The sequence below is a fragment of the Lissotriton helveticus genome, chromosome 2_2 (genome assembly GCF_964261635.1).
Source record: "Lissotriton helveticus chromosome 2_2, aLisHel1.1, whole genome shotgun sequence".
Lineage (NCBI taxonomy): Eukaryota > Metazoa > Chordata > Amphibia > Caudata > Salamandridae > Lissotriton > Lissotriton helveticus.
Window position 1 is genome coordinate 108,523,974 of NC_136060.1, and position 24,644 is coordinate 108,548,617.

Consider the following 24,644-nt stretch of genomic DNA (forward strand, 5'->3'; position numbering starts at 1 on the left):
AACACCCTTGGGATGGTTAACTTGGCAGCTCAATGCTAATGCTTGCCAGTTGCGTTTTTCAAATTGAACGGGGGGTTTTACGCTCAGTAGGCCTGACCGTCGCTTTCCACAATCGCATAAATATTCTGTGGGTAGATTGTGTCAACAGTGGTTGAGACAGTCATTGTTATCATCTGTGAAATAACAGCTCTCACGTTTATATGGTGACATTGATTTGGCAGATTTCCTTTTAGGACCTCGGTCTCGTCATCCAAGGCGATATGCATATGCAGCATATAACGAAATGTGGAAGTTGTCTCAAGCGCAGGCTGCTTTCAGATTGCGCCAAATAGATCAGGATAACCTGCGTAAAGATTTGTATGTAGTAGACAACAGCATAAATACTCACTTACATTTTGGGTAATATTGTTTCATCTGTTATTGACATTGTACAGAATGACTTGTCTGTTTTGTATCATGGTCAAAATCAGTTGCGTTCTGTAATGGAATTTGGCTAAACTTTGCACACATTGACAAATGGGAAAGTGCCTTGGGATTATTTGAACACAACTGCCTTGTTTTTACCATTTAACTTGACCGATAAACAAAAGCTTATGTCAATAAAAGAATCCACATACACCTTGTTACATATTGAGAAGTTAGAAACAACTACCGTTTTCTATAGCGGAGACTGATTTCTCAGTATGGGTAATACATGGGGTTATTTCTTTACCATTTTCCCTCTTTCAATTTAGTGCATGTATGAAACATTTTCCTATTGGGAGGTTTGATCCCCTGAGTAGTACTTTCCTGCATGAAATGTGGTCTTTACCGTTTACGTTTCACTGTTTGCGTGATGATAAAGAGGTTTTCCTAACAGGGGAGGACTGTGATTCTACAGTGGGACACGTTTTCTAATGTTATTGATCTTATCCTAAATAACCACAACTGCTGCAGGGTACGGGTAGGGATTCCGTATATAGTTATGGTTTCCGAAAGAGTTACTTTGCAATTTTCTTTTACTTCCCCTGCATGGGATTGTAGATAGCTCACTATGGCCTTCCATTCCCACTTTGAAAACAGACTTCAATAGACTAAGCAGACTCAAAGCGCTGTTGTTTCAACAAGAGGTCGCTCTCACTTCTGCTCTAAAGACCTTCGAATAGCAGGTGGCTAGAACATTGTAACGATGCGAGGCGGAGTGCTACCGAGGAGTGGTGGGCTCCCGGGAATGACCCTGTTGTGCCTCCTTCCTTGCAGACGGACCCCTGGGAGACCGGACTCGACAAACGGGATGAGGGACCTGGTGCCTTTAAGTGGGCGTTCTCGGAGGAGGAGGAGACCACTCCCCCTACATACGTCGCCAGGCCCGGACTGGATAAACCCCCGGAAGCAAGGTACGAGGTGTGTGACATCACCCCGGAGGAGGAGCAGGCGAGGAGCGGCGTCGGAGAGCGGTTTGAACAGAGCGGAGAAGGCGAATACGAAGGACAGCGAGGGAACCCCGAAGAACATCACGGAGGAGGAGGAGAGACCCACGGAGTGCCAGGAGGCCAACGACACCACGAGCCGCCGTGCCACTCTCCCAGGGGAGGAGCGTGGCTGACCCAGGTACAGCAGCGTATGGCAGTGTGGGCGGGAAGGAAGAGCGTGTAATTAGTGTAAATAGACCCGTGTTTGTATCCCGCGTCTTTCCCTTCCTTCTGTGTTCCTTACCCCGCGGTTAACCCTCACCTTCTGTACGCCTTTCCCCCACGTCACTGACAGAAGTTTACTTGCACGTTATACACTGGTGAACTCCTCCCAGCCTCACCTCACACGGCCCCAAAGGTGCACTCCCCAGAAGGCAATTGAACTAACGGTGCCCTCTCTGTTGGCTTCCTTTACATGGGCTCCGGAGCGGCGAGCTGCCTCCGTGACCAGACCTTAAGGACAAGCCCCGAAACCCGAAGAACCGGAAGAGGACACCCGCGCTGCAAAAACGGATCCCAGCCAGTTTGCCAGGGAAAGACTCACGTTTAGAACCAGGAGAACTTTGATGCTCAATACCAAACGTGTTATCCCAATAAAACCCTCTTTACCTGCAAGACCTGGTGTCCTTCTACTCCCTGGTTTGCAACCTGTTCCAACCGTTAGGCCTGATCCAAACCCAAACCCCCCTATTCCAGGCGGCCCTGAGCAGCCGGCCCGGTCTACAAACATCTAGTGAAATTCAGTCACTGCTGACTACAAATCAACCACTACATTTTGGGGAACTGATTCACCAAATCTTTAATGCGTCTGATACTGAAGGCCTTACACATTTGTTTAAACTCAAAGGCTCCGGCCTTGTTTCATCTTTCTAGACTATTTTTGGAGTAATACCGGCCTTTTAAACATTCTATTTTTTCCAGTGCCTTTGGTGGTTTTCCACTTATCCTTTTATTGGCATGTGGAGTGCTGGTACTTCTGCTCCTGTTACGCCATGGATGTCCATCCTTTGGCTCTACACAGACCAGGCATATTGCAACTTTACCATGAACGACTATAGCAGCTTTTTGGATGCTTGCCATTGGCCACACTAAGTGTGCCCTATAAGCTTGCCTTTCATTTCACGTACTTCACCTGCGTGCAACCTGTGTTCTACTGCCGACAGTGCCCGTTCTATTGGGCCTTGGATATCTGCCTCTCCACCACATCATCTTGGAGGCAGTAAAAAACTCCAAAAGAAGATGTGATGTGGACCGTCTGTTAACCCTTAAGGAGAACAGATGGATATGGTCTGCCAAAACTGTGGAAAAAGGACTTAATTGTTTTGTGGAATGGCAAACATTGGCCACTCTAAGATAGTCTGATTGTGTTAAGCAGTAGTCGGCTTTCTGTTACGAGTATTGCTATTATATCAAACGCAGTGGACATGCCGTGCATCCATATTGAATTGCTTATGCATTGTTTATTGGTAGGGATGTAACAGCAAAAGGCTATGGAAAGCCCGTCTAGAATAAGTATTGGGGTGCCTGACCTTCCTGGTGATTGTAATAGGGAGTCAGGCACGTTTTCACAGGACAATCATGGCCGCCGCGCTTCACGTAATCCCATGTGATTACCGCTCTACCGGCTTAATAGTACCCGGAAGACGCCGACCTGCACTCGTCTGTTGCAGCGAGGCTTGGATAATGGGCGGTGATTGAATTCCCGACAAAGTAAGTGTAGTGGACGCCTAGCTCTGGCTTTGGCATTTGTGGCTGACATGTGATTTACTTTCAATTCGTTTGTGTGTAGTGTTGGGTGTGTGTAAGCGGAGTGTAAGTTATTCGTTGTTTATGTTTCACAGATTCCATGCAGGCATTTTAATTATGCCCGGTTATCACGATTGAACGCGTGAACCCATGTTAGAGTGTCAGGAGGTAAGCGCTTGGTTTTTGTACAGTACAAACTAGCCTGAATCTGAAGGATTATGGACATTATTTTACTGACTCCTTGATTTATTGGCATATAGGATTAATCCAGGGTGACATTCCATTAGTAAGTATTGTAAAAAACCTTTTCATTAGATGTGTGCACCTGGTTAAGACATAGGCACCTAGCCCCACCCCTGACCCTTAATTAATTATTGTGTTGGTAGTGCATGGTTGTACATATTTGTATATAGACACTGTATATAGTTCCCACTTTTAGGACACCATATTCGGTGGCGGCAGACGGTACACATCACATAACATGGAGATTTATTGATTTTCTTAATTCTCTGGGTTATTGTATTATAGATTCATGGTGCAGCATTGGTCCTGAGGATGGTCTCATTTAATTTTGAATCCTGAGACCGAAACGTCGACACATTGACACTGTTTTGCTGAATATTATTTGACTATGTATTGTAAATATATGTATATAGTTAATAATCAATGTATATAGGACATAATCTGTATATATTGTCTATACAATACGCAAAAGTGTCTGTTATCACTGCTCATACAAAAATTTAAGTAGCAGTTTTTTGTTGCTAGTTCATGAATTATCATCTGGATATTCACCGATGTTTATGTAAAATCTCTTAAATTGCTGATATAAAATCAATGATTATATAATTATAATCTCCAGTTATTCATTTGAAGATTGTTCATTTTTTATGACAAGTATCTAACTTATTGAATAATAAGAAATAATTCCTCTAGGAACCTCTCTGTTCTTGTTATCTCCACCACATCAGGCGCTGAGCCGGATTATGATCTGTTGGTGGGTCCCTTGGCCTATGACCAGGACTGTTATGGTGACGCCTGAATGATGCGTGCGGCTGCACGTGGAGTGTTGGCATGTTGTGATACCTGTGTGGCCACACATCACCTCTTGCAGGAAAGTTTTATTGAATATCACGCAAGTTGTCCTATACGGCTGCTGGATGCATTGGATTACAAAGATCATGAATTGTCATTCACTCTGCTCAATTGGATGGCATCTCTCGCTTTTCGTAATGCCAATGATGCCCTTTTGGAGCGCCTTCCATTCCACGGTGCAAGTAATCTTTTGGATTTTTTTGACTAAACTGACTATATATGTATAAAAAAAAAAATTGTTTCAAATTTGCCCCATTTCTTTTGATTGGATCTATTTCAATATAACATAATGCAATTTGGCTCTGCTTATCTTTGGCACCTGTTTGTTTATGCACTACGACCTGGCCAAGGGGAGGGTGTCACATGGTTACTAGAGACATTATCAACATCTTTAAGTTAGCATGAGCCTGGTAGCCATGAAGCTGCTTTTGTGCACAACACTGCATGCCTTTATTTTGCAAAACTCTGTTTACGCCTTTCACATGAGAACTCTCTGCGATGCTCATTCTCTGCTTGTTCCTGGAGTTAAGTCTGACCATAGTGAGCAAGGTCGATAAACACTGACTCTTGTTATTCTGTTCTGGCCCGGCCCTAGCACTTAGACAACACATACCAGCACAGCGGTTTCTGCTGGAGGATCGTACTTTGATATAATTATGGGAATGCACACACACTTGGGACCTTTCCAGGGAGAAAAGCAACATGCACCAGTGATGTAGAAATATGATCTATGTCCTATGGCATGGGTCTGCTGACAAAGCCCAGAGATCTTCTATTATATAGTAATACTTCTGCTTACCAAGGGGAGGGTGGTCAGGCCTTCTAGTCCTTTATCCACTGTCTTTATAAAATGATATCTCCCTTTATGACCTTGCTGCAATGCTAACTGTATTGATATTATGCATTTTGCTGCTGGTGGTGGCTTGTATATTGCATTTTAGAGCACGTTAGTTAAAATAAATATTTTCAATTATTTTCGTGTTTAGGTCTGATCTTATTGTGGAAAAGTACGAGAATGTGAGCGAAAATGTGTGTCTTGTTACCGCGATTCCTGAGAGATCCGGGAGTGCTGTGTTCTGGGGTGTTAATAATCTCCATTTGTGAGTAGGAGAGCGAGTGAGACACTCTAGCTAATCGGTCGTGTGCACTAAGGCGGTAGGAAGGCTTAACCTCTTTACAACAAGGGCCCATCATCCTGCGCATAGTTCTTTGTATGTGTAGAATCTCTGCAACATTAGTAGTCTTATTCCATTTGGTGGACTCACATGCACCCCAATTAATAATCCACTTTCTTACAGGAAACATTCTGTGCTGCCTGTGTAAGAGAGAGGGATACTGTCACTAGAAGATGTAATACAATGTAGAGATGAGGTGTGGAATGGGTGTGGCCTGATCAAAAAGCAAGATACTTTTGGGTTACCTGTGACTTTGAAATCATTCAAAGATCCAGAATGTTGCATCATACCAGAAACATGGAAAGTATTTAGACTATCCAACTGAGTATTGTTTAGAATCACATACCAACTGGATAATTAGGCTAACGGGTGGTTTAGGATTGAAGTATAAACTAGTGCCTTAATATTTCTTGATGGCAATGTGTGCACCGTCAACAGCCCGAAGGTTAGGAAAAAGTCACAGATGTTGCAGAAGTCACTTTGTGACAGCTATAGTGTGAGGGGAAATCTGATGTTGCATGGGAAATGGGGCTTGGGTGCTTCGGATGTATGACGGTACAACGCGTGCTTTCACAACGCGTACCGTTACCACGCAGGTTTTACAATGCAAGTCGTTACAACGGCTTGCATTGGGGGGCGCTGGATAGTGAATAGTTTAATTTACTATTCCAACTCCAGTCCCCCTGGATAGTAGGGAAGGTGTTGGATAGTAAATTAAACTATTCCCTATCCTACAGCGCCCTCCAGCGCAAGTCGTTGTAACGACTTGCGTTGTAAAACCCGCGTGGTAATGGTACCGCGTTGTGAAAGTTTCGTTATAAAGGATGTTTCCCGGGTGCTTCCATTACTGATCCTTCAGAGAGACGGAATCATAGCAAAATTTGTTTTGCTTGCTTACTTTTTGTATATGACTCAAAGACCTATTCTCAGTAGACTATGAGGACAGGTGGTGACTCGACGGTGTGTGTTTTAACCTGGATGTTGATTTTTCTTATTGTAGGCTGGGTGGGAGTTTTTCTGGAGTTGCATAACATGACAATTATGACAAAATAATTTACTGTACAGTCCCATTCAATCAGGTATGTATTGCAGCTCCCGCATGCCTATGACCTCTCTATGCCTGCGAGGCAGTCACCTAAGTGAAATTATGCAAGTGCTCCATGATGTTCTGTGAAACCACTGTATGCATTGCTAAGTATGCTTTATATTTCTGGACAGGAAAGACCAAAAAAATCAAATACCTTTGCCAATTTGTGTTTCTTCGACTGCCTCTGATTTTTCGGTTTCACTGAAAGCTTGTGTTTAGCAGCGCTATTGTCTAGGCGAGCCACAGCGCGAGGAACTGCATCCAGATTTATGGATTGAATTGTGCTGGAACCAGTAATGGGTCTCTTTGAGCGAGATGGCTTGACTGGTGTACCCTGTTGATTTGGAAATAAAACATCATGAGATGGCTTGACTAGTGTACCCCGTTGATTTGAAAAGAAAACATCATGAGTAGGACTCAATACATGAATGAAAACCGAATAAAATATTTACCTGTTTGTTCCACTTTAACTCGTTTCTTTATTTTATAGTTAGAAAGAAGCAATAACATACCTAAGAAAATTGTAGGAAGCAATTTCTATAGATATTATGTAACAAGATGTTTTATTTAAAAATAGGGCACCTAAGAGGTGAAATACTTTTTGACTTTTCATGCCAGTGATTGTTAAAACGTCTGACCAATTGCTGAGATAGGTTCTGAAATCCCCACTCTCCAATGCACACCAAAAGCCCAAGATTGACTAATGAGTCAAAGATTACAAAAACAAATGTTTCCCTGACTAAGAATAAATACGGTCTCCCATGGTCTGCTACATGACAGCACCATGCTGGCATTGGAGGCTTGGATCTGGGTTGGAAGGCAAGCTTTCTGGAAGACTGTACCTTTCAAACTACTCTGCAACTTTATGTCTCGTCTATTCAATATCTGTAACAGGGGGTACCTCAAGGTTCCGCCTTGAGCCCGACCCTTTTCAATCTATATATGCTTCCTCTAGCAGATCTACTGAACAAACATGAGGTGCAGACAGTGTCATATGCAGATGACACACAGCTGATTCTTACCCTGGCCCCGGACAATGGCAAAGCGGCTGAGGATTTCAAACTCTGCCAGGAGGACATGGCAAATTGGATGAAACAAAGCTGCCTTAGGCTTAATGCCATAAAAACACTCATCCTAGTGATCCTACCAACCCTCCATCTGGTCCTCGAGATGATGGCCCAGCCTGTTGGGATCTCCACCTTTCCTGAGTCAGAAAGTTAAAAATCTGGAAGTCTGGATTGACTCCTTCTCTGACCAGATTACAGCTCTTACAGGCACCTGTTTCTGGATTTTTAAAATGTTGAAAAAAATCTTAGGACTCATCCTGGATGATGCTAGGAAGACAGTGGTACAGGAGTTTGTAACATCTAGGTTGGATTATTGCAATGTCCTCTGTCTGGGGGCACCAAAAAGGAGCATACATATGCTCCAGCGGGTGCAAAATGCAGCTGATCCGACGCTCTTAAACATCCATAGAATTGTCCCAACTGGCATCGCTTTGGAGATTCTCCATTAAAACCCTATGCTATGTCCACAGCATACTACAGGGCCTGAAATATCTACGTCCCATGATATACTCCTACCACCCCAAGCGCAGCCTGAGATCAACTAGAACAGGACTGGTCTGCATTCTCAAATTCAATAAGAAATGTTTCAGATGCACCTGTTTTAGGTACGTGGCAGCTAAGAGGTGTAACACTCTACCAGTTGTTTACCTCAGACAAGAACCATTAGAAGCAGCTTTTAGGAAGCAACTCAAAACTTGGTTGTTTAGGAAAAATGCAGCTACCTAGAATCTCTATCTTTTATACTCTTCATGATCTCGGCCTTCTGAATGGGATTCAGCACGAGGACACTCCGTAATGGCGTATGGCGCTACTGCCATAATAATAATAACACAATAAAGGCATTTGGCAGCGGATATGCTGTACTTATGCAATCCGATTGGTCAATTAAATAACTATGAAATATTTAACTAGAAGAAAAAAGTTTGCCATGTCTCCATAAAAAAATAAATGCTAGTTGCAAACACTGGGTCTTCGCAAATATCCTCAACTTAGATAGGATTCGTCTTGTTTGCTCTACAGAATGTGTTTGGTAATAGTCATGCCCACTTCTTTTGAACCAGCAGTGTGCTAAATTCTACACTCGATTACATTGCCACCACTAGGTCAGCACTGTTACATCGTCGAAGAAAAGTTATATAAAATAGGTAGGCTGTGGGGTTTTAGGTGTAAACCTATAATAACTGATAAAACCCCACTGAAAGATAAATAGCCCTCACCAGTGAAAACATATAAACACTGAAAAAACACCTGCACAACCACAAACTAAATTCCTTTCAAAGAAAGGAAAAAGAGAGTGAAAGAGTCATTTTTTTCTTCCCGAAGGTGTCAATACAATGTAACTTTGTTATACAAGCTAGCAGTAAGGAAGACTGGCTAACATTATTCTGCTTGAGTTTTGTTCTTTAGGGATGCCACTAAAATATTGTTTCTTCTTCCTTTTACTTTTTTCAGTTTTGTGGCCTTTGGTCTAAAGATGCAGGGTTTAGTTCATGTTTTAGGTCTAGTTTAATTATTTTATAAACTGAAGAGAATCAGAAAATATCAAACTCATCTTTGATATTTTGGCTGCATTTTGTTCTTTCACGGATAGGTAAAATGGCTGGTTTCATAAAAATCTTTTCTAATATGTGTCATCACATTTACCCACAGAGAATGGGTAAAACCCCTTAATACATCAGACCATATTTTCTAGTTGGTCAGTATTGATAGTAGGTGAATTGCCAACACCTCAGGCTTTAAACATTCAATGCAAGGTATAGTGACAAGTATATATATATCACCAAGTATCTGGGATAGTGGTGAAAACATGACACCAGACTTTTGGAAAACATTTAACGCAGTGTCTCTTGTAATGCTTTGCAAAAAAAGGTTCTTTCCAAGTTCAACAAAGATTGGAGTGATATTGTTTGTATTTGCAGTGATTCAGCTACGTATATAAAAATGTTGTGTGATGACCTGTCAAAATTGATACCCGAGCTGAAGTGATTCCCTGTAGGAGATCCTTGCCACTTGTTAGATGGTATACTGAAAGCATCCTTACCGTGTTCAGAGTTAATGAGGGATGCTATTGACTTTTTAGTCCATTCTGGTGCACTGTTTTCTTATGCACAGGAACTAAAACGCAAATATTTATCCTTTCGTGCTTTATGTGGCATCAAAGAAAGAGTCATCACAACTGTGTCCCTTAGCTGATGGTTTTCAGCCCAAGGGGCTATAAATGCTGAGAGGGCCTTTTCACAGAAGATTACATGGGAAGGAAAGAGCGAGCGCACATGACCCAAAGACTCACTGAAGAAGTATTGTATGGTGTACTACAATAAGATTAATTAGCAAAAATCTATTTGGACCTCATTTACACTATAAGTACACTGTCTATATACCATGTTCTTTCAGTGCAGAAAGCAAGCAATAATAAAAGCAAAACGTTCCATAAACACCGGGAAAAAACTTTTTCGGTTGTTTTCAGTGGAGCGAAAATGTGTAACCACTGATAACAACTGTTTTTTAAGATATTGAAAACACTGAAAAAACCCCACCAGAATTTACCAAAAATAGAAACTGAAAACAGGAAAGCCTAAAAATAGGGTTAAATTAATAAAAGTAGGGTAAGGGTAACTTAAATTAATAAAAAATAAAGGTGATGATCTGGGAACTCGCCCACCGCAGGTGTTGAACTAGCAGTCAATGTACAAACATACAACTGTGTAAAGCGAGGGTCACGGGTATTGACTCTACTCTCATAGGCAGGTATGCTGTAAGCTCTCCAACTTCCCCTGGTATGTTTGAAATCTATGTGCTAAGATGTGGGTTTCTTTTTTGGCAAATACTTGCAAGTGGACTGCATGTGGGTAGTGTAAAATTGACTCCACTCCAGAACCTCAGAACATTCGAGGGGTATAAAAGCAAGGACATACAGTGGTCCTTTAAAGAACATTTCATAGCTGTGAAGCATATGAAGTCACAGCCACGACTAAGGCTGCTGCAGATGCTCACAAGGCCTAAGAGGCTGCAAATGGGTTCCCAACCAGGTGGAGTAAAATAAAGGACTGACAAATTTTTGTCATTAATATGGGCCTTTTGAGAAGCCAGGTTCACACCTCCTACTGGACAAATGATGAGGTTGTAGAAGCAGTCAAGCATTATCTGAGGAATATGCCACGTTACCTCGCATGCTTTTTTAACGTGTGCCATTACAACACGGTCACTACGAAGACTGTGTTGTAACAAAACATGCCATTACAACACAAGTCTGAACAACGACTTGCTCCGGGGGGGGCGCTGGATGTTGGAATAGTATAATTTACTATTCCAACTCCAGTCTGTGCAACAGTAGGGAAGGTGTTGCATTTTAAATCCAACTCCTTCTGACCCCTGGAGAAAGTTGTTTTTCTAACTTTCGGAGAATCGCATGCATTGTAACAACACGGTCGGTGTAACAACCGTGTTGTAATGACATGTGGTGTTCCGGATTAGTGATAAACAATGTTTACCCTCTGAGTACAGCTGATTAGGTAGTCTAACTTTGTGATCACGGTCATGCAATTGCAATGCCTCTTCTTGTGCCTGCTGGCCTAGGAAATATCCATCTCAGCTACTAAAACACTTCAGGCGATGCAGTATTAATAACATTTCACGCAATGCAGTGCAGAAAGGCAAATTGCTGGGCAGCACTGCATGAAAGGAAGACATTAGAAATGCAATGTATTTACAAAAATATGGTGACTTCCTGATGCCTCCTTGCACTGTGTGTTTATCTGCATAAAAACAATATTTAAGGGCGTTTTCATATTTGTATGCGTGACGTGGAATGACTCACACATAAAACAGAAGTAATTATGAGAAATAAAGATATTTCTTTTTGTTACACCTGGGCCAGGGAGGCGTACCATTTTGATGCCTTCCCAGGTTTACAACTCTTTGTAAATCTGAGAATGTACCAAAATCCATGGTTGGATCATAAGAATGTGAATGGTCCACCCTTATACCGCATCCCTGCAACAGGGTAATGCAAGGCAGCAAAATGTGCTGCCTTGTGTTACTTTGGATGTACTAAACTACACAGAGTCACGCAAGTTGGCTTGTGTGGCTTATGAAATCCCATTTAAGGGCTAGCCTTGAAACGATTCTCAGGGCTCAAGGGCAGCACAAGCCCATAATAAATCTGCCCCCCCCCCCGGTTTTCACGAAGGATAATGGAGGATCAGTGGCATGGGATCAGTTTCTGGAAAATTTAGTTCAGTTGTCTTATGGAGAGTGAAAGTCCAGTGATGACCTGGCAGTGATAGAGTTATGGGGCCATCTTTTGAATCAAATGGTGCACCAACGAATGACCTAGATAATGAGCCAAAGGATCCTGGGCAGAAACCTCAAATTCTTAATGTAATTTCCAAAGTGGGTGGCTGTGCATATGTGAGGTAAAGCCAGTAGCAAAGCATACAGTTTTGTGGTCAGATATTTTGATAGGGTACAGTTATTTGTCAGACCTCATACCTGATGGCTGCACAGTTTGTGATTGTTGCATGGCCTTGTACTTCCCTCTTTGCATCTGCATATTGGTTTCCATCTCCAAGAACCAGCTGTATATTATACCTTTCATCTCAAGCAGAAATTGTTCAAAAGGATGATGTGATGATGATGATGATGATTTTCATTTTATATAGAGCTAATAATTCCTATCACAAAAGGTACTCTTTCCTTGGCATCTTTGTCAAATAAATGTCCAAGAGTGAACGGACTGATGGTGTGATCATTTTTGACAGCCATCAAAAGAATTTTAAAGTGGAATCTAAGGAACACAGAAAGTATTTTGAAAGCAGCTATGTTAGGCAGCAGGACACCCTTGCAGAGTTTGTTTTATGAGGATAGAAGCAGTGTAAGTTTAGGACATTGACAACTTATGGTTGGCATGCAAGTAAGCTTTGATAAGGGTATCAAGTAGAATGTCCAGGGGCAACTATGCCTTAGACAAAGATCAAACCAGCTTGCAATACATAGGTGGCTGAAGCGGTGCCCAGTTCAACAGTGGCAGCCAATGTGGAGCTTCCTCAGACAATTTTGAAAGGGTATAATAGCTAGGGGCAGTCTCCCACAGGTGACATTAAGGCAATCTTCATGTGTGTATGTTATGCTAATAAATGGGTTTGTTGGTCTATTGAATGCCACATCACTGGGTTTCATGTGTATTGAAAGCAATTATTGTGAGTGCACTGTCTAGCTCAATGTAGCCCTCTCCCTGGTGCCATCACAAAGTTTTGCCGCAGACAGGATGCATGCTGCCTAAGGGGAGCTGTGTATGGGTGTGAAAAGAGGGTCACTGGCAGATCATGTCTGGACAGGGACAATATTTATAAAGCGCTCATACACCAGAGGGTTTCTTGGCACCAAGTATAGGAATAGCCTGCTGCTTGTTATGTCATTCATACGTCTGGGAAAACAGGCAAGTTTTTAAGATTCTCCTGAATAGAGGGTAACTTGTAGAAGCTCTGATGTTGGATGGAAGAGCGTTCCAAAAATGAGGAGCCAAGACCTAGAGCAACCTAGTCTCTACCGTTTGTAGGTAGGGATAACCTGGATGCTCAAGTGGGAAAACCTGCGGATGGGACTATACCGCTGACTAAGGGTAGAACCGAATTCTTGGCACATGCCATGAATAGATGCCATGAATAGATTTAAAGATGAGACACCCGATTTTAAATGCACACATTGAGTTACTGGAGTCTGTGTAATTTCCTCATTAGAGGAGTGGCGTGTTGCCATCTCGGCTGCCTGATTTTGCACCAGCTGTAATCTCTTTGTTAAGTACATTGGGAGGCCGCATTAGAGTGAATTAGCATAATCAAAATGAGAGATAACCAGAGATAAGACAACCTGGTGAGGAATCTGCAAACTTCCCTGATCTTCTGAAGTTGGAAAAAGCAGGTGGAGACTACCATCCTGATCTGGGAATTCAATGAGAGGTCGCTAATTATTGTAACCCCAAGACTCTTGGCTGAGGAGGATGGTGGGTGAGGTGTTCCCAACTCGGCAGGCCAGAAATTCGATTTCCAGGGATTTCGAGAGCCACAGACTAAGATTATGCCACTCATACGGAGAAAATTAAACAGAACTTTTAAAGATTAGCATCTGGGCCCGATTTTCTCCAGAGGCCCATGAAGTCTGTTACTGGGGTAATGTGCCAATATGGAGTATTGACAGTATATAATTCAAGGCTCTGGACGGGCTAAGAGGTTATCCCATTAAATCGGGGGACTGTTGGGCACAGGTTTTATGACAGACCAATGTTTGATTAGGCAGGTGCTTGAAAACGCCTTGAGATGGAGAAAATGTTTCAAGCAAGAGCATCCTTACAAGAATTTGAAGTAGAATGCAATATCTTCAATCAGCTCCGCAGTCTCTCCACGTTAGTTAGTCTGCTGAAGTCTATGTGAAGTCTCTCAAGGGAAAATTAGTCTCAATTGATGTCCCATAAGTGTTGTGGTCTTCTGAAAGCCTCCATATGTGCTTGAAAAAAATGAAAATATTCCAGGTGGTAGCTGAAGTTCCTAGAGTTCAAAGCACGACGCTTGGATCTCAGATAAATACAGTGACTGCTCCTCATTGGCTATTTTGGAGATGCTGAAGAATACTGGAGCTACTATTGGTGAATAACTATTTGGAGAAACTTGCAATGTCCCTACCTACATGTGACAAACTGCTGTCTCTGATCTCCAGAATAGAATGATGCTGTGGACTTAACCTTTCCGTCTATCAGGTTCTTCTGATTCCACTTTACTAAAACATAATGAGTTGAACACTAGTTTTATCTGCATTGGGCATCTTGAGGCTGGCACACAGGACAAGAATGTACCCAGCCAATGAAAATAAGGACAATACTTTGAAATGACAGAGTACTGAGCTGCAATTGTTTTATTGTCAACAGTGTTGATGCCAACTTGATTGTTTCATGGATAGCACATATTTGAGCAACTAGATCTTCAGCTTCAAGGAGCTCTTCTGAATAATGTCTTCTTCAAATCTCCACACCCTGATAAATAGCGATGTTAGGGTACATGGCTTCTCCATGCAGGACATGGTGCCTCTTTCAGATAGAATCTCAAGGATTGTTATCCCTGTGTCTATGTAGGGGTCAAATTGATCTTCTTACAACTCGGTGCATTATTGTTATTGTTATAGATATATATCCAAAGGTTAAAGTGACAGTTTAAATGTAACATGTTTAACTAAAGAAAAACACTGAAATTCACCAGTTCTAGTTAACTAAAGTAACTATAACTTGCTCCCTCGCCATGCATAGGGTTGTCATCAATGATGTAATTTCAAATGTTATCAGTGATGTTATCAATGATGTCATAAAATATGTAATTAAAGATATAATATGTGAGGGTATAAGCAGTGCATGGCAAGGGCACAAGCTCGGCCCTGCGCCCAACCAACTACGGGTGGCTAACCTCCCCCACATGCCAAACTGACCACATGCTGCCAAACCACCACTGACAGACAAATTCACTGTTATTCATACGTTCCCACAATGCAGGTTACATTTAGCATCATATTAGGAGTCAAGTTCAATTAGAACATACAGATTACATATTTTTCTCCCCATCCCTATTCCTTCGCATTTCTAACCATGCCCCCTTTTTTAAAATTAAAAATGGTTTTCCTATTCCTCTGGATTCTTATGAGTGCCAACCTGCACCCTGTGCTCCAGCGAGACTCTCTCAGGACCATAGGGGCGTGCTGACTCCCGCGGAATTAAAGCACCACAACCTTATATTATTTTAAAAAACAATTTGCACCCCCAAAAGGTCCAGGTGGTCAGAGTATCCCCTACACTGCCCCTTTACACTTTACTTATTTTTTTCCATTTTCAAGATACAAAAACTAAGTGTTGGGTCCTGTAATGGTGACCGCAACATTTCTCTTCGTGTTCCGGCCAGCCAATCTGAGCTTGAGTGCCCGCAGCACTTACTGCAGCTTCTTGCTCCCGTGGGAGTGAGGCAGCCAATGGTAAACTGCCAGATTGCTCTATTATTTGAAGTTGCATTCCTGCTGGAATCCCGCGAATCCAACCGTAGAGATAACATTACATTTTGAGCCTTCGTTTCTCAAAAGCTACAAAATGAATTTACACTGTATCACAAAAACACACTTTCTGTGTAAAGAACTAGTTTTCTGCCAAATCTGGTGTTATTTGGTTTAGCCGGTTTGACTTAGCTGTGTCTAACATTACCTTTGGAAATTGCAATGCGGAAATAGTGTTTTGGGATCCCCCTTTTTTTCTACTTTCCCCCTGCTTGATGGATTACTCCAAACTTTCAAAGAAGGAGCTGAGGTGGTTGAACTTATTTTCCGCTAAAGTTTCTTGATGATTTGTCGATTTGCGTTAAGTTATTAGCAAACCCCTAGAAATCTACTTCCCTATGGTAACTGGGTCCTAACTATAACTACACAGTGACGACCTTCTCTGTGGGTGGGGGGAGGGAGAGAAAAGAAGTGAAGAATATTTAATACCACACAAAGAAGTAGATCATTTTATAACCATTAAAGCAGATCTTTGCTTCAATTACATTGTTGCATGCTCATGCACAATCTGCCTAGACAAACTTTGTGGAATACTATCGAGCATTTTGACAAACTGTAGCTCTATAAAAGCAAGTCAGAGCTGCAAGATAAAGCTAGGAAATCAATAAAAGATATGACATAGTTTGTAAGTGTTACTTGTGGTTTACCTTTCTTTCCTCATCTGCCCATGCACCTGGTAGACGCGAAGGACTAACGGCATCTGGAGAATCGATGGTCTGGAAAACAAATAGGTTTGTGTATTTATTAGAAAGTTCCCACTCTACAGAGTGCTGACAAAGTTCAGTCACAGGCACCTTTCTGAAATGTTTCAGACTTCTTTAGCTTCGGGGACACAACTTGCATTTCTAAAATGTTTTTTTGTAAAGTAATATGATTTGTCAAGCAAGACCCTAGATTAACATTGTTTATGTATACATATATGTGACAAGGGGAAGTGTACGCATGACCACAGGCAAATGGCTGTATCATTGTTAATTTTATAGTTGAGATAGCAAACCATTTGTACCATTCTGAATATGGTACGTCTGTGTTAAACCGAACTTCAGTATAAACACGTTTGCCAAAATTGAAATACAATACTTCCAACAATGAAACCTTTTCCTTAACTTAAAAGATACTTTTCTGATAATCTGCAAAATTTTAGTCATTTTTAAGATGCCATATTTTCTCTGTGAATGTATACTTCCTGGTGTCTCCTCCACCAGCTACCATCTACAATGCTGTTGCAAGTGGGTCAGTCAAGATCTCATGACCGACTAACCAATCCATCTTACAGTATTAGGAGTACTCTACTCCCAATGAATCAAAATTCAAATTTTGTTAGTAAATAACATCGGCATTGTCCAATTGGATTATCTCCTGAGGTGTCACACACCTACAAGATTCAACTACCCCAAGTTCTTGCACAAGGCTGGATGCATGCAAACAACAATGTGCTTACTTTACATTCGCTGTCCGATAACGCCGCATCCATTTGGCACAAAACCTCCATTGGGTCACCAGTTGGTCCTCCATTCATGTTATCTTCCTCTTTATCTTGCACTCTCTTTCCAGGCACAGCGGTCGGAGGTTGCCCGAACTTAATATTTTTTACTAATTGTTGCTGAAAAAGATAACAGAAGCAATACATGAACACGTGTGGCGTACGCATAATGTGCAAACGTATGTCATGTACAACAGTTTTACTCTAGTGAGTTGCAATAAGATAAAAGCTATTGCCATTGTGATGGTCCAGCCATATTTCAACACCATGAACCGTAACACCATTAATGCAGAATCATATTCCATGATAAAAAAAAGATGCAAGAGTTGTAATATGCATAGGCGTCTGAGTAGCTGCATCATTTCCAAAATAGGAGAGCACAGCCCTTCCTTAGGGCCTACCACACTGATCTCTGTGAATCGTGAATGTGACTTCCTTTTGGACAGGTGTTAACCAAGTAGTGAATGGAGTGGGGGCAGTGCTGCAAATATTTCTACGAATACAACATCTCCTTAATAGGGGGTGCGTGATTTCCTGCCTTCAAGCAAACAAACATCAAAGAAGACAATAGGGTTGGCTTTGTGTTTAAGGCAAAAAGCTTTTTGGCTGGATATGACATTTGTAACAGGTCAAATTAACTCCTTGTCACTGCCTCACCACAGTCCCAAGTAGACTTGATTTCCAGTTTAGAAGGCAGCTAGGCCCTAGTTCTGGGTGGAAATCAGCTGACTTGTAGTGCTACAGTCATTTCGTCTACATAAAGGCAAGCCCTTGGATTACATATATAACTCGCATGTTGACGAATAGGACCTCTGTACACTAGGCCATGCCTCAAGGTGTCCTGGTGCTTCCTTGAGTCCAGGGATGGGATATAACTAATACCATTCACAAGCTTGTGGGTTCCACCACCATCCTTCTGCACCACTCCCTTCCGAGCCATCATGGATAGAACGTGAATGGGAGAGATAGCACTGCTTTCTGATTTGAACCATTTGAGTGCCTGGTGCCCACTATTATTGCAACATGTACATTGTAGCAAATTCTCCTTTTCTGCATGATCACTTTAATTTTTTTTCTTTCTGTAGACCTCATTATTGCTGGTATTATGACTCTGCACTGTGACACTGATATTCAGTGCCTCTGTGCGTGTGTACTCGCCCTAAAATGGGATGGTAAAATTGGTTTGATCCAATTAGTCTTAGTCTATTTAACTTTCTTGTAAGTCTAAAGTAGATGGGGCAAATACTGCAAAAATGGCATGGGAATTAACTGCTATATGTGAGCTGTAGTGTGTATTCACACTTCTCACAGACATGACAAATGTATTTGTCTACCAGGAGCACCACTGTGTTTTGCCTGGGCTTCAGTTTAAAGGCACTGCAGTAACATATGGCAAAGACAAGTGTCTTCCCCATGCAGGAAAACCTACCTTATATATTAAGAAGTTACCCCTAAAGTGTGTAGGTCCATAAGGCAGGGTGCCCAATTTATATATAAAAAGGTGGCACAGTATACATTTATAAATTGTGACAATTACAGGCCTAAATGCCATCTCACTCTGTAGGTTCAGCTATATTTTCCCTATGACAATCCTTGATATGATTCAAATATGCATATATATATATATATATATATATATATATATATATATATATATATATATATATATATATATATATTATATTCACTGAAAAAACCATAGGTTTCACACCAGTTATAGTTAGCTGGAAATTTTACTCGCATAAAACCATTGAAATTCCCACGTTATAGTTAGTTGGACTCACTATAACTTGCGCGCCTGCAATGCACTGCTGATGACGTCACATATTACATCACTCATGAGATCGTCAGTGACATCACTCATGACATCACTGATGACACCATCCTTGTGACAGAGTGACAGACCTCCTTTCACTGTAATGTAACCCTTGAAACACATATTCAAAAATAGAAACTAACATTTTCAAAAAAATGGAGATACCCATACCAGTTACAACAACCAATTCAATAATTCCACAATCTATATACACATCCACTCATTCACCAACAGTTCTATATAGTCACTCATACATATACTCACTCATCATATGTAGTGATACACCTATACATCCTGTTACACACCGACAGTCATCCAAAAGATACTCTCACACATACTCACACATGCAAATAAACTATTGAACATCCATTTATTTGCATATACAGCTATACACACACTACCACTTTACTTCTAAGGAAACTTACACATATGTACTCTCTTAAACGATCACTTATAGAAACACATACTTATTTAAACAGGAACTCTTACAATCTCTTACTCTCACATATACTCACTTATATACATCAATATTCACATATACTAGATTAAAACATATGTAGTTACTGATAAAGACACTAGTGAGACAGTCATTCACTCACTAACACACACATATACACACTCATTCACCCATACAGTCCTGCACATATGCTGTCTTCAAAACAGATACAAACAGAGAGTCAGTGATTCACGCATCTACCACCAAACCATACAGACACTCATACTGATACTAAAAAAAACATCTAATAAACCATATACATACACATGTAGCTACTCACCAACCCATGCAGCCACTTATACACAAAGTGAAACACTAATACATATATTTAAATATTTAAACATTACTCTCTAATATATGTATTCACTAAGATACACTTAATAAACCAGTTAATCAATCAATTTTTTATAAAAAAAACATCCATTTAGACACTTATTTAAACATTTATTTTTCCATCAACTTTTACATATACATATATAAAACATATTTATTTTTCAGAAAGACACACATTCACTGGATGGTGTCATAAGTGATGTCATGAGTGATGTCACTGACCATGTCATGAGTGATGTAATATGTGACATCATCAGCAGTGCATTGCAGGCGCGCAAGTTATAGTGAGTCCAACTAACTATAATGTGGGAATTTCAATGGTTTTATGCGAGTAAAATTTCCAGCTAACTATAACTGGTGTGAAACCTATGGTTTTTTCAGTGAATTTAATAGGTTTTTTAAATGCTAATTCCTAACTATAACTGGTGTGAAACCTATGGTTTTTTCAGTGAATTTCATAGGTTTTTTAAATGCTAATTCCTAACTATATATAGGGCCTCAAACCTGTTTTTGTCAGTGAATTTCAAAGTTTTTTTAATAGCAAATCTCTATAGCTATGAAATATAATATTTTTTATAATGAATTTTATATTGTATATTTATGTAATACTATTTTTTTAATGTATATTTTTCCCCTTTTTTTTTTTTGTTTTTGCCCTGGAGCGCTCCCGGTGCGCTTACCGGTGAGCGCACAGGTAAGCGCAGTGTTACGGGGCGTTCCCGGTGCGCGTACCGGTGAGCGTCCCGTTAGCGCTATTGCAGCGAACGAAAACAGCATCGTGACGTATCGCGTAGCCGCGACGCAGTGCGTCATAAGACACGTATCGCATAGCCGCGAGATGCGTCTTATGACGCAGGGCGTAAGCGCCCCCGGAAGCGCCCGAGCGCATACGATCGCTCAACGTAAGCGCCCCGACGCACTTACGCTACGCGCCCCGGGACGCGCCCCCAGGCGCGTAGCGTAAGCGCGTCAAGCCATGTGACTTTAAAATAACACTTTTCATTGGTTCAGAACATTTTTTTTCCAAATATTGAGAAACCCACCCATTTCTCTCACTATTGCTTTGTACTTGGAGAGAGCAAGAGGTGCTCTGTGCATTATCTGCTTCTCAAAGTTTCCTGATCTACTGCAATGTTTGCAAGGGAGTCATCCAGCAGTGATTCTGATGTTTTTTTGGCTGAGGACCCTCCTCACCACAAAACAAAGGACCACTTCATTTGGAAATTTTTTGACATCCCTGAAGGAAAAAAAAAGGTTAATGCTGCTAAGGTAACCTGCAAGATATGTGGCAGTATTTTATCCAGAGGCAATCCTAATAGGAAATATAGCTTTGGAAATGCCACTTTAATTAGGCCTGTCCAGAGAAAACACCCAAATAACTATTTATTTATTTATTTATTTAGTATTTTGTAGAGCGTGCAGCTACCTCCGACGGAGGTGTCCCGGCGCTGAAGACATTATCTCAGGAGGGTCGGGGGAGAGTGAGGAGTGAGGTGAGTTTAGATCTGGGAGAAGAACCAGGTCTTTAGTTTTCTTCGGAATAGGGGTTCTGATGTCAGGAATCTTAACTCTGTGGGCAGCTGATTCCAGAGTTTGGAAGTGACAACTGCAAGGGCCCTTCCTCCCGTGCGAGTAAGACGAAAACGGGGGCATATCATGAGGCGGAGGTGGTTGGATCTGAGGTTACGTTGTGCCTGTGAAAACTTCATTCTGCGCCGTAGATATGTAGGGCCTCGGTCATTGAGGGCTCTGAAAGCCAGAGTTAAGGCTTTGAATTAGATCCGCAGTTTTATTGGGAGCCAGTGGAGTTTGATTAGGTGGGGTGAAATGGAGTGACGATAAGGAATGTTATAAATCAGCCTGGCTGCTGCTTTCTGGACTCTCTGTAGTTGGTTAATGAGGTAGGATGGAGCACCTACATACAGGCTATTAGCGTAGTCTAGATGGGAAGTAATTAGGGCATGGACTACTGTTTTTCGAGAGTCTAGTGGTAAGTAGGGGATGATTTTTTTTAACATTCGTAGCTTCCCGAAGCAGGCAGAGGTAACTTTGCTGATTTGGGTTTTACAGGAGAGAGAGGTGTCGAATTGAAAGCCTAGGTTTCGGGCGGCTAGGACTGGTACTGGGGGAGGGTTGAGTTCGGTCGGCCACCAGATATTAGGAGGTAAGGGTGATTTCTGATTAAAAAATAAGACTTCAGTCTTATCAGTATTGAGCTTCAAGTTGTTCTCAGACATCCATGAGGCGATCTTCATCATTCAATGGCGAAAGTTGTCGAAATATTTTTCAGTGTGGTTTTTGAGGAGAACACCAGTTGGGTGTCGTCGGCGTAGAAGGTAACTTTGACGCCACAGGATTCGACAACTTTTGCCAGTGGCTTGAGGTACACATTGAAGAGGAGCGGGCTAAGGGAGGAGCCCTGTGGAACTCCCCAAATCAGCGGTTTTTTGCCAGAGAGAAAGGATCCCAGCATCACTTGTTGGGTTCTGTTTGTGAGAAATGATTTTACTCATAAGAGGGGAGGCCCGCCGATACCTATCTCTTGCAGGCGAGTCAGTAGTTTGTCATGGGAGATGGTATCAAATGCAGCGGATAGGTCGAGGAGGGCCAGCAGGGCCTCCTCTCCCCTATCCGTGCATTCACGGATTGACTCGGATACTTCAAGTAGCGCTGACTCGGTACTATAGTCCGGTCTGAAGCCTGATTGGGTATCGTGAAACAAGGAGTTTGATTCAAGGTATGTCGATAGTTGTATTTGAACAGCTTTCTCGAGTACTTTGGCGGGTTTGGGCAGAAGTGAGATCGGTCGGTAGTTGCTTAGACAATGAGGGTCTATGCCTGTTTTTTTTTTTAATTGGGATTAGCAATGCGTGTTTCCAGGCAGAGGGGACAACACTAGTAGTTAAGGAGGAGTTCCAGATTTCGAGTAGGGGTTAATGATTAAGGGGGCAATTTCATTCAAGATTAGGGCTGGGGCAGGATCCAAAGGAAAGCCTGATTTGCATTCCAAAAATAATTTCATGGCATGTTCCTTAGTAAGTGGTTGGAATGCTGTGGAAGCATATTTGTAGTTCGTGTCAAGGTCTTCAGTACTGTTGGGGCCGTTCTGACGGATAGTTGCTGCGATGTTAACTATTTTCTCTTCAAAAAAGTTTGATAGATTTTCACTCAGTGCTTGGGACATGGGTACTGGAGCAGTTAGTGCGTTGGGCTGAGTGAAGTCTTTCACTATATTGAAAAGAGTCTTGGTCGAGTTCTTTGCTTTGGCAATGGTGTCAGAAAAGTAAGTGATCATGGAGTGATGTTTGAGTTTGCGAAACTCTTTAAGGCTTTGTCTGTAGAGTGCCTTGGCTACCGGGTCATAGTTCTGTCTCCAAAGTCGTTCCAACTTTTTGCACTTGCTTCTGTGTGCCCCGAGTTCTTGTGTGAACCATGGTGCCGAAGGTTTTTGTCTGCGGGAAGTAAGGGTGTGTAATGGGGCAATTTTCTCTATTGCAGATGTGAGGTCATTGTTTAGTGTACGCACCGCTGCGTCCAGATCGTCCGGCAGTGGGTTAAGACTATTGAGGTATTTTTGCTCTAGGGCAGTTAAAGAGAGCTTGTGCCATTTTCTCCCTTGTGTTCTAATGGCGGACTCCTGTTTGATAATTTGGGCTAGGGGAACCTCAAAAGGTATTAAGTAATGGTCGGACCATGTCAGAGGTAAAGGGGGGAGGATTTTGAGTTTCTCGTGGTTTGAGAAAATAAGGTCGAGGGTGTGCCCAGCGGTATGAGTGGGGCCTTTCACCCTTTGTGATAGATTTAGGTTTTGCATGGATTCCAGGAGTTGAGCGGCGCGGTTGCAGTTGCTCACATCCACATGATGGTTGAAGTCTCCCAGTACCATGAAGTGAGGGTGTTTAAGGGAGAGATCTGCCGTGACTGCCAGTAGCTCTAGGATGGCAGGTTGGGGAGTGTTAGGGGGGATGTAGGCCAAGATCCCAGAGGAGATGGCAGTAGTGGAGTCTGTGACTGAGAAGTATAGAGCTTCTATAGGTTTGATGTTTGCAATTTTCCTGGAGGTACTTTTTAGGTGATTCTTTAGGATCACAGCGATTCCTCCACCTGGTTTGGAGCCTTCGCGGTTAAGACCGGTAAAGCTGTAACCAGTAGGAATGGCTAGGGCGATGTCAGGGTTGGAGGAGTCTTTGATCCAGGTCTCAGTTAAAAATAATGTGTCCCAGGATGTAGAGGACAGTAAAAGCCAGATGTCATTGGCGTGGTCGGGTAGAGAGCGGCAGTTCACTAATCCCATGGAGTAAGTTTTGGTGGGAGGGGGTTTAATGTCAGCGGATTTGCGTGGACGAGTCCAGGCGGGGCATAGAGAGAAAGAGCAGTTAGGGCATTTGTGAAGGAAAGGGCTGGGTAGGGGAAAGTTGCAAGCCATAGGAGACGAGCAGGATGTCTTGCCTAGGTCTAGGAGCTGTGTTCTGGTCCATGTTAGTAACTGGGCAGGTGGAGAACTAACAGCATGGCTGGCCCTAGGCACGGAGCTGGCGCGGACGGGCGCAGACGGGCTTGCCTTAGACGCGCCATCGGCGCGCAAACGTCGCGCCCGCTGCGCGTTCGAGAGATACACATAATTTATAGTGAGAAAAGTCAAGGGGGAGGGGTGTGGCCCCGGACATGGGCGTGGCCTTCGGGTGAGGCGGGAAATGGCGGCAATATTTGTTTAGAATGAGTGTCCTCGGCAGCGCTAAATCCGCTGCGAGGCTGTGGCCAGGAGGCTGGTGAAGGAGAACGGTGAGGTTTTTAAAATCAACACACACCCAAT

General features: G+C 42.3%; 1 protein-coding gene across 2 annotated transcripts in view; it reads right to left on the reverse strand.

The window, feature by feature from the left end:
* Nucleotides 1-24,644, reverse strand: part of CRACD (capping protein inhibiting regulator of actin dynamics) — a 327,835-nt gene that overhangs the window by 39,343 nt on the left and 263,848 nt on the right. For both annotated transcript variants that reach the window (XM_078678163.1, XM_078678162.1), the window contains exons 4-6: nt 17,145-17,306; nt 16,351-16,419; nt 6,709-6,888 (exon numbers count right to left, since the gene is read on the reverse strand). In XM_078678163.1, the coding sequence (XP_078534289.1) occupies nt 6,709-6,888; nt 16,351-16,419; nt 17,145-17,306 (411 nt within the window). The remainder of the gene's footprint in view (nt 1-6,708; nt 6,889-16,350; nt 16,420-17,144; nt 17,307-24,644) is intronic.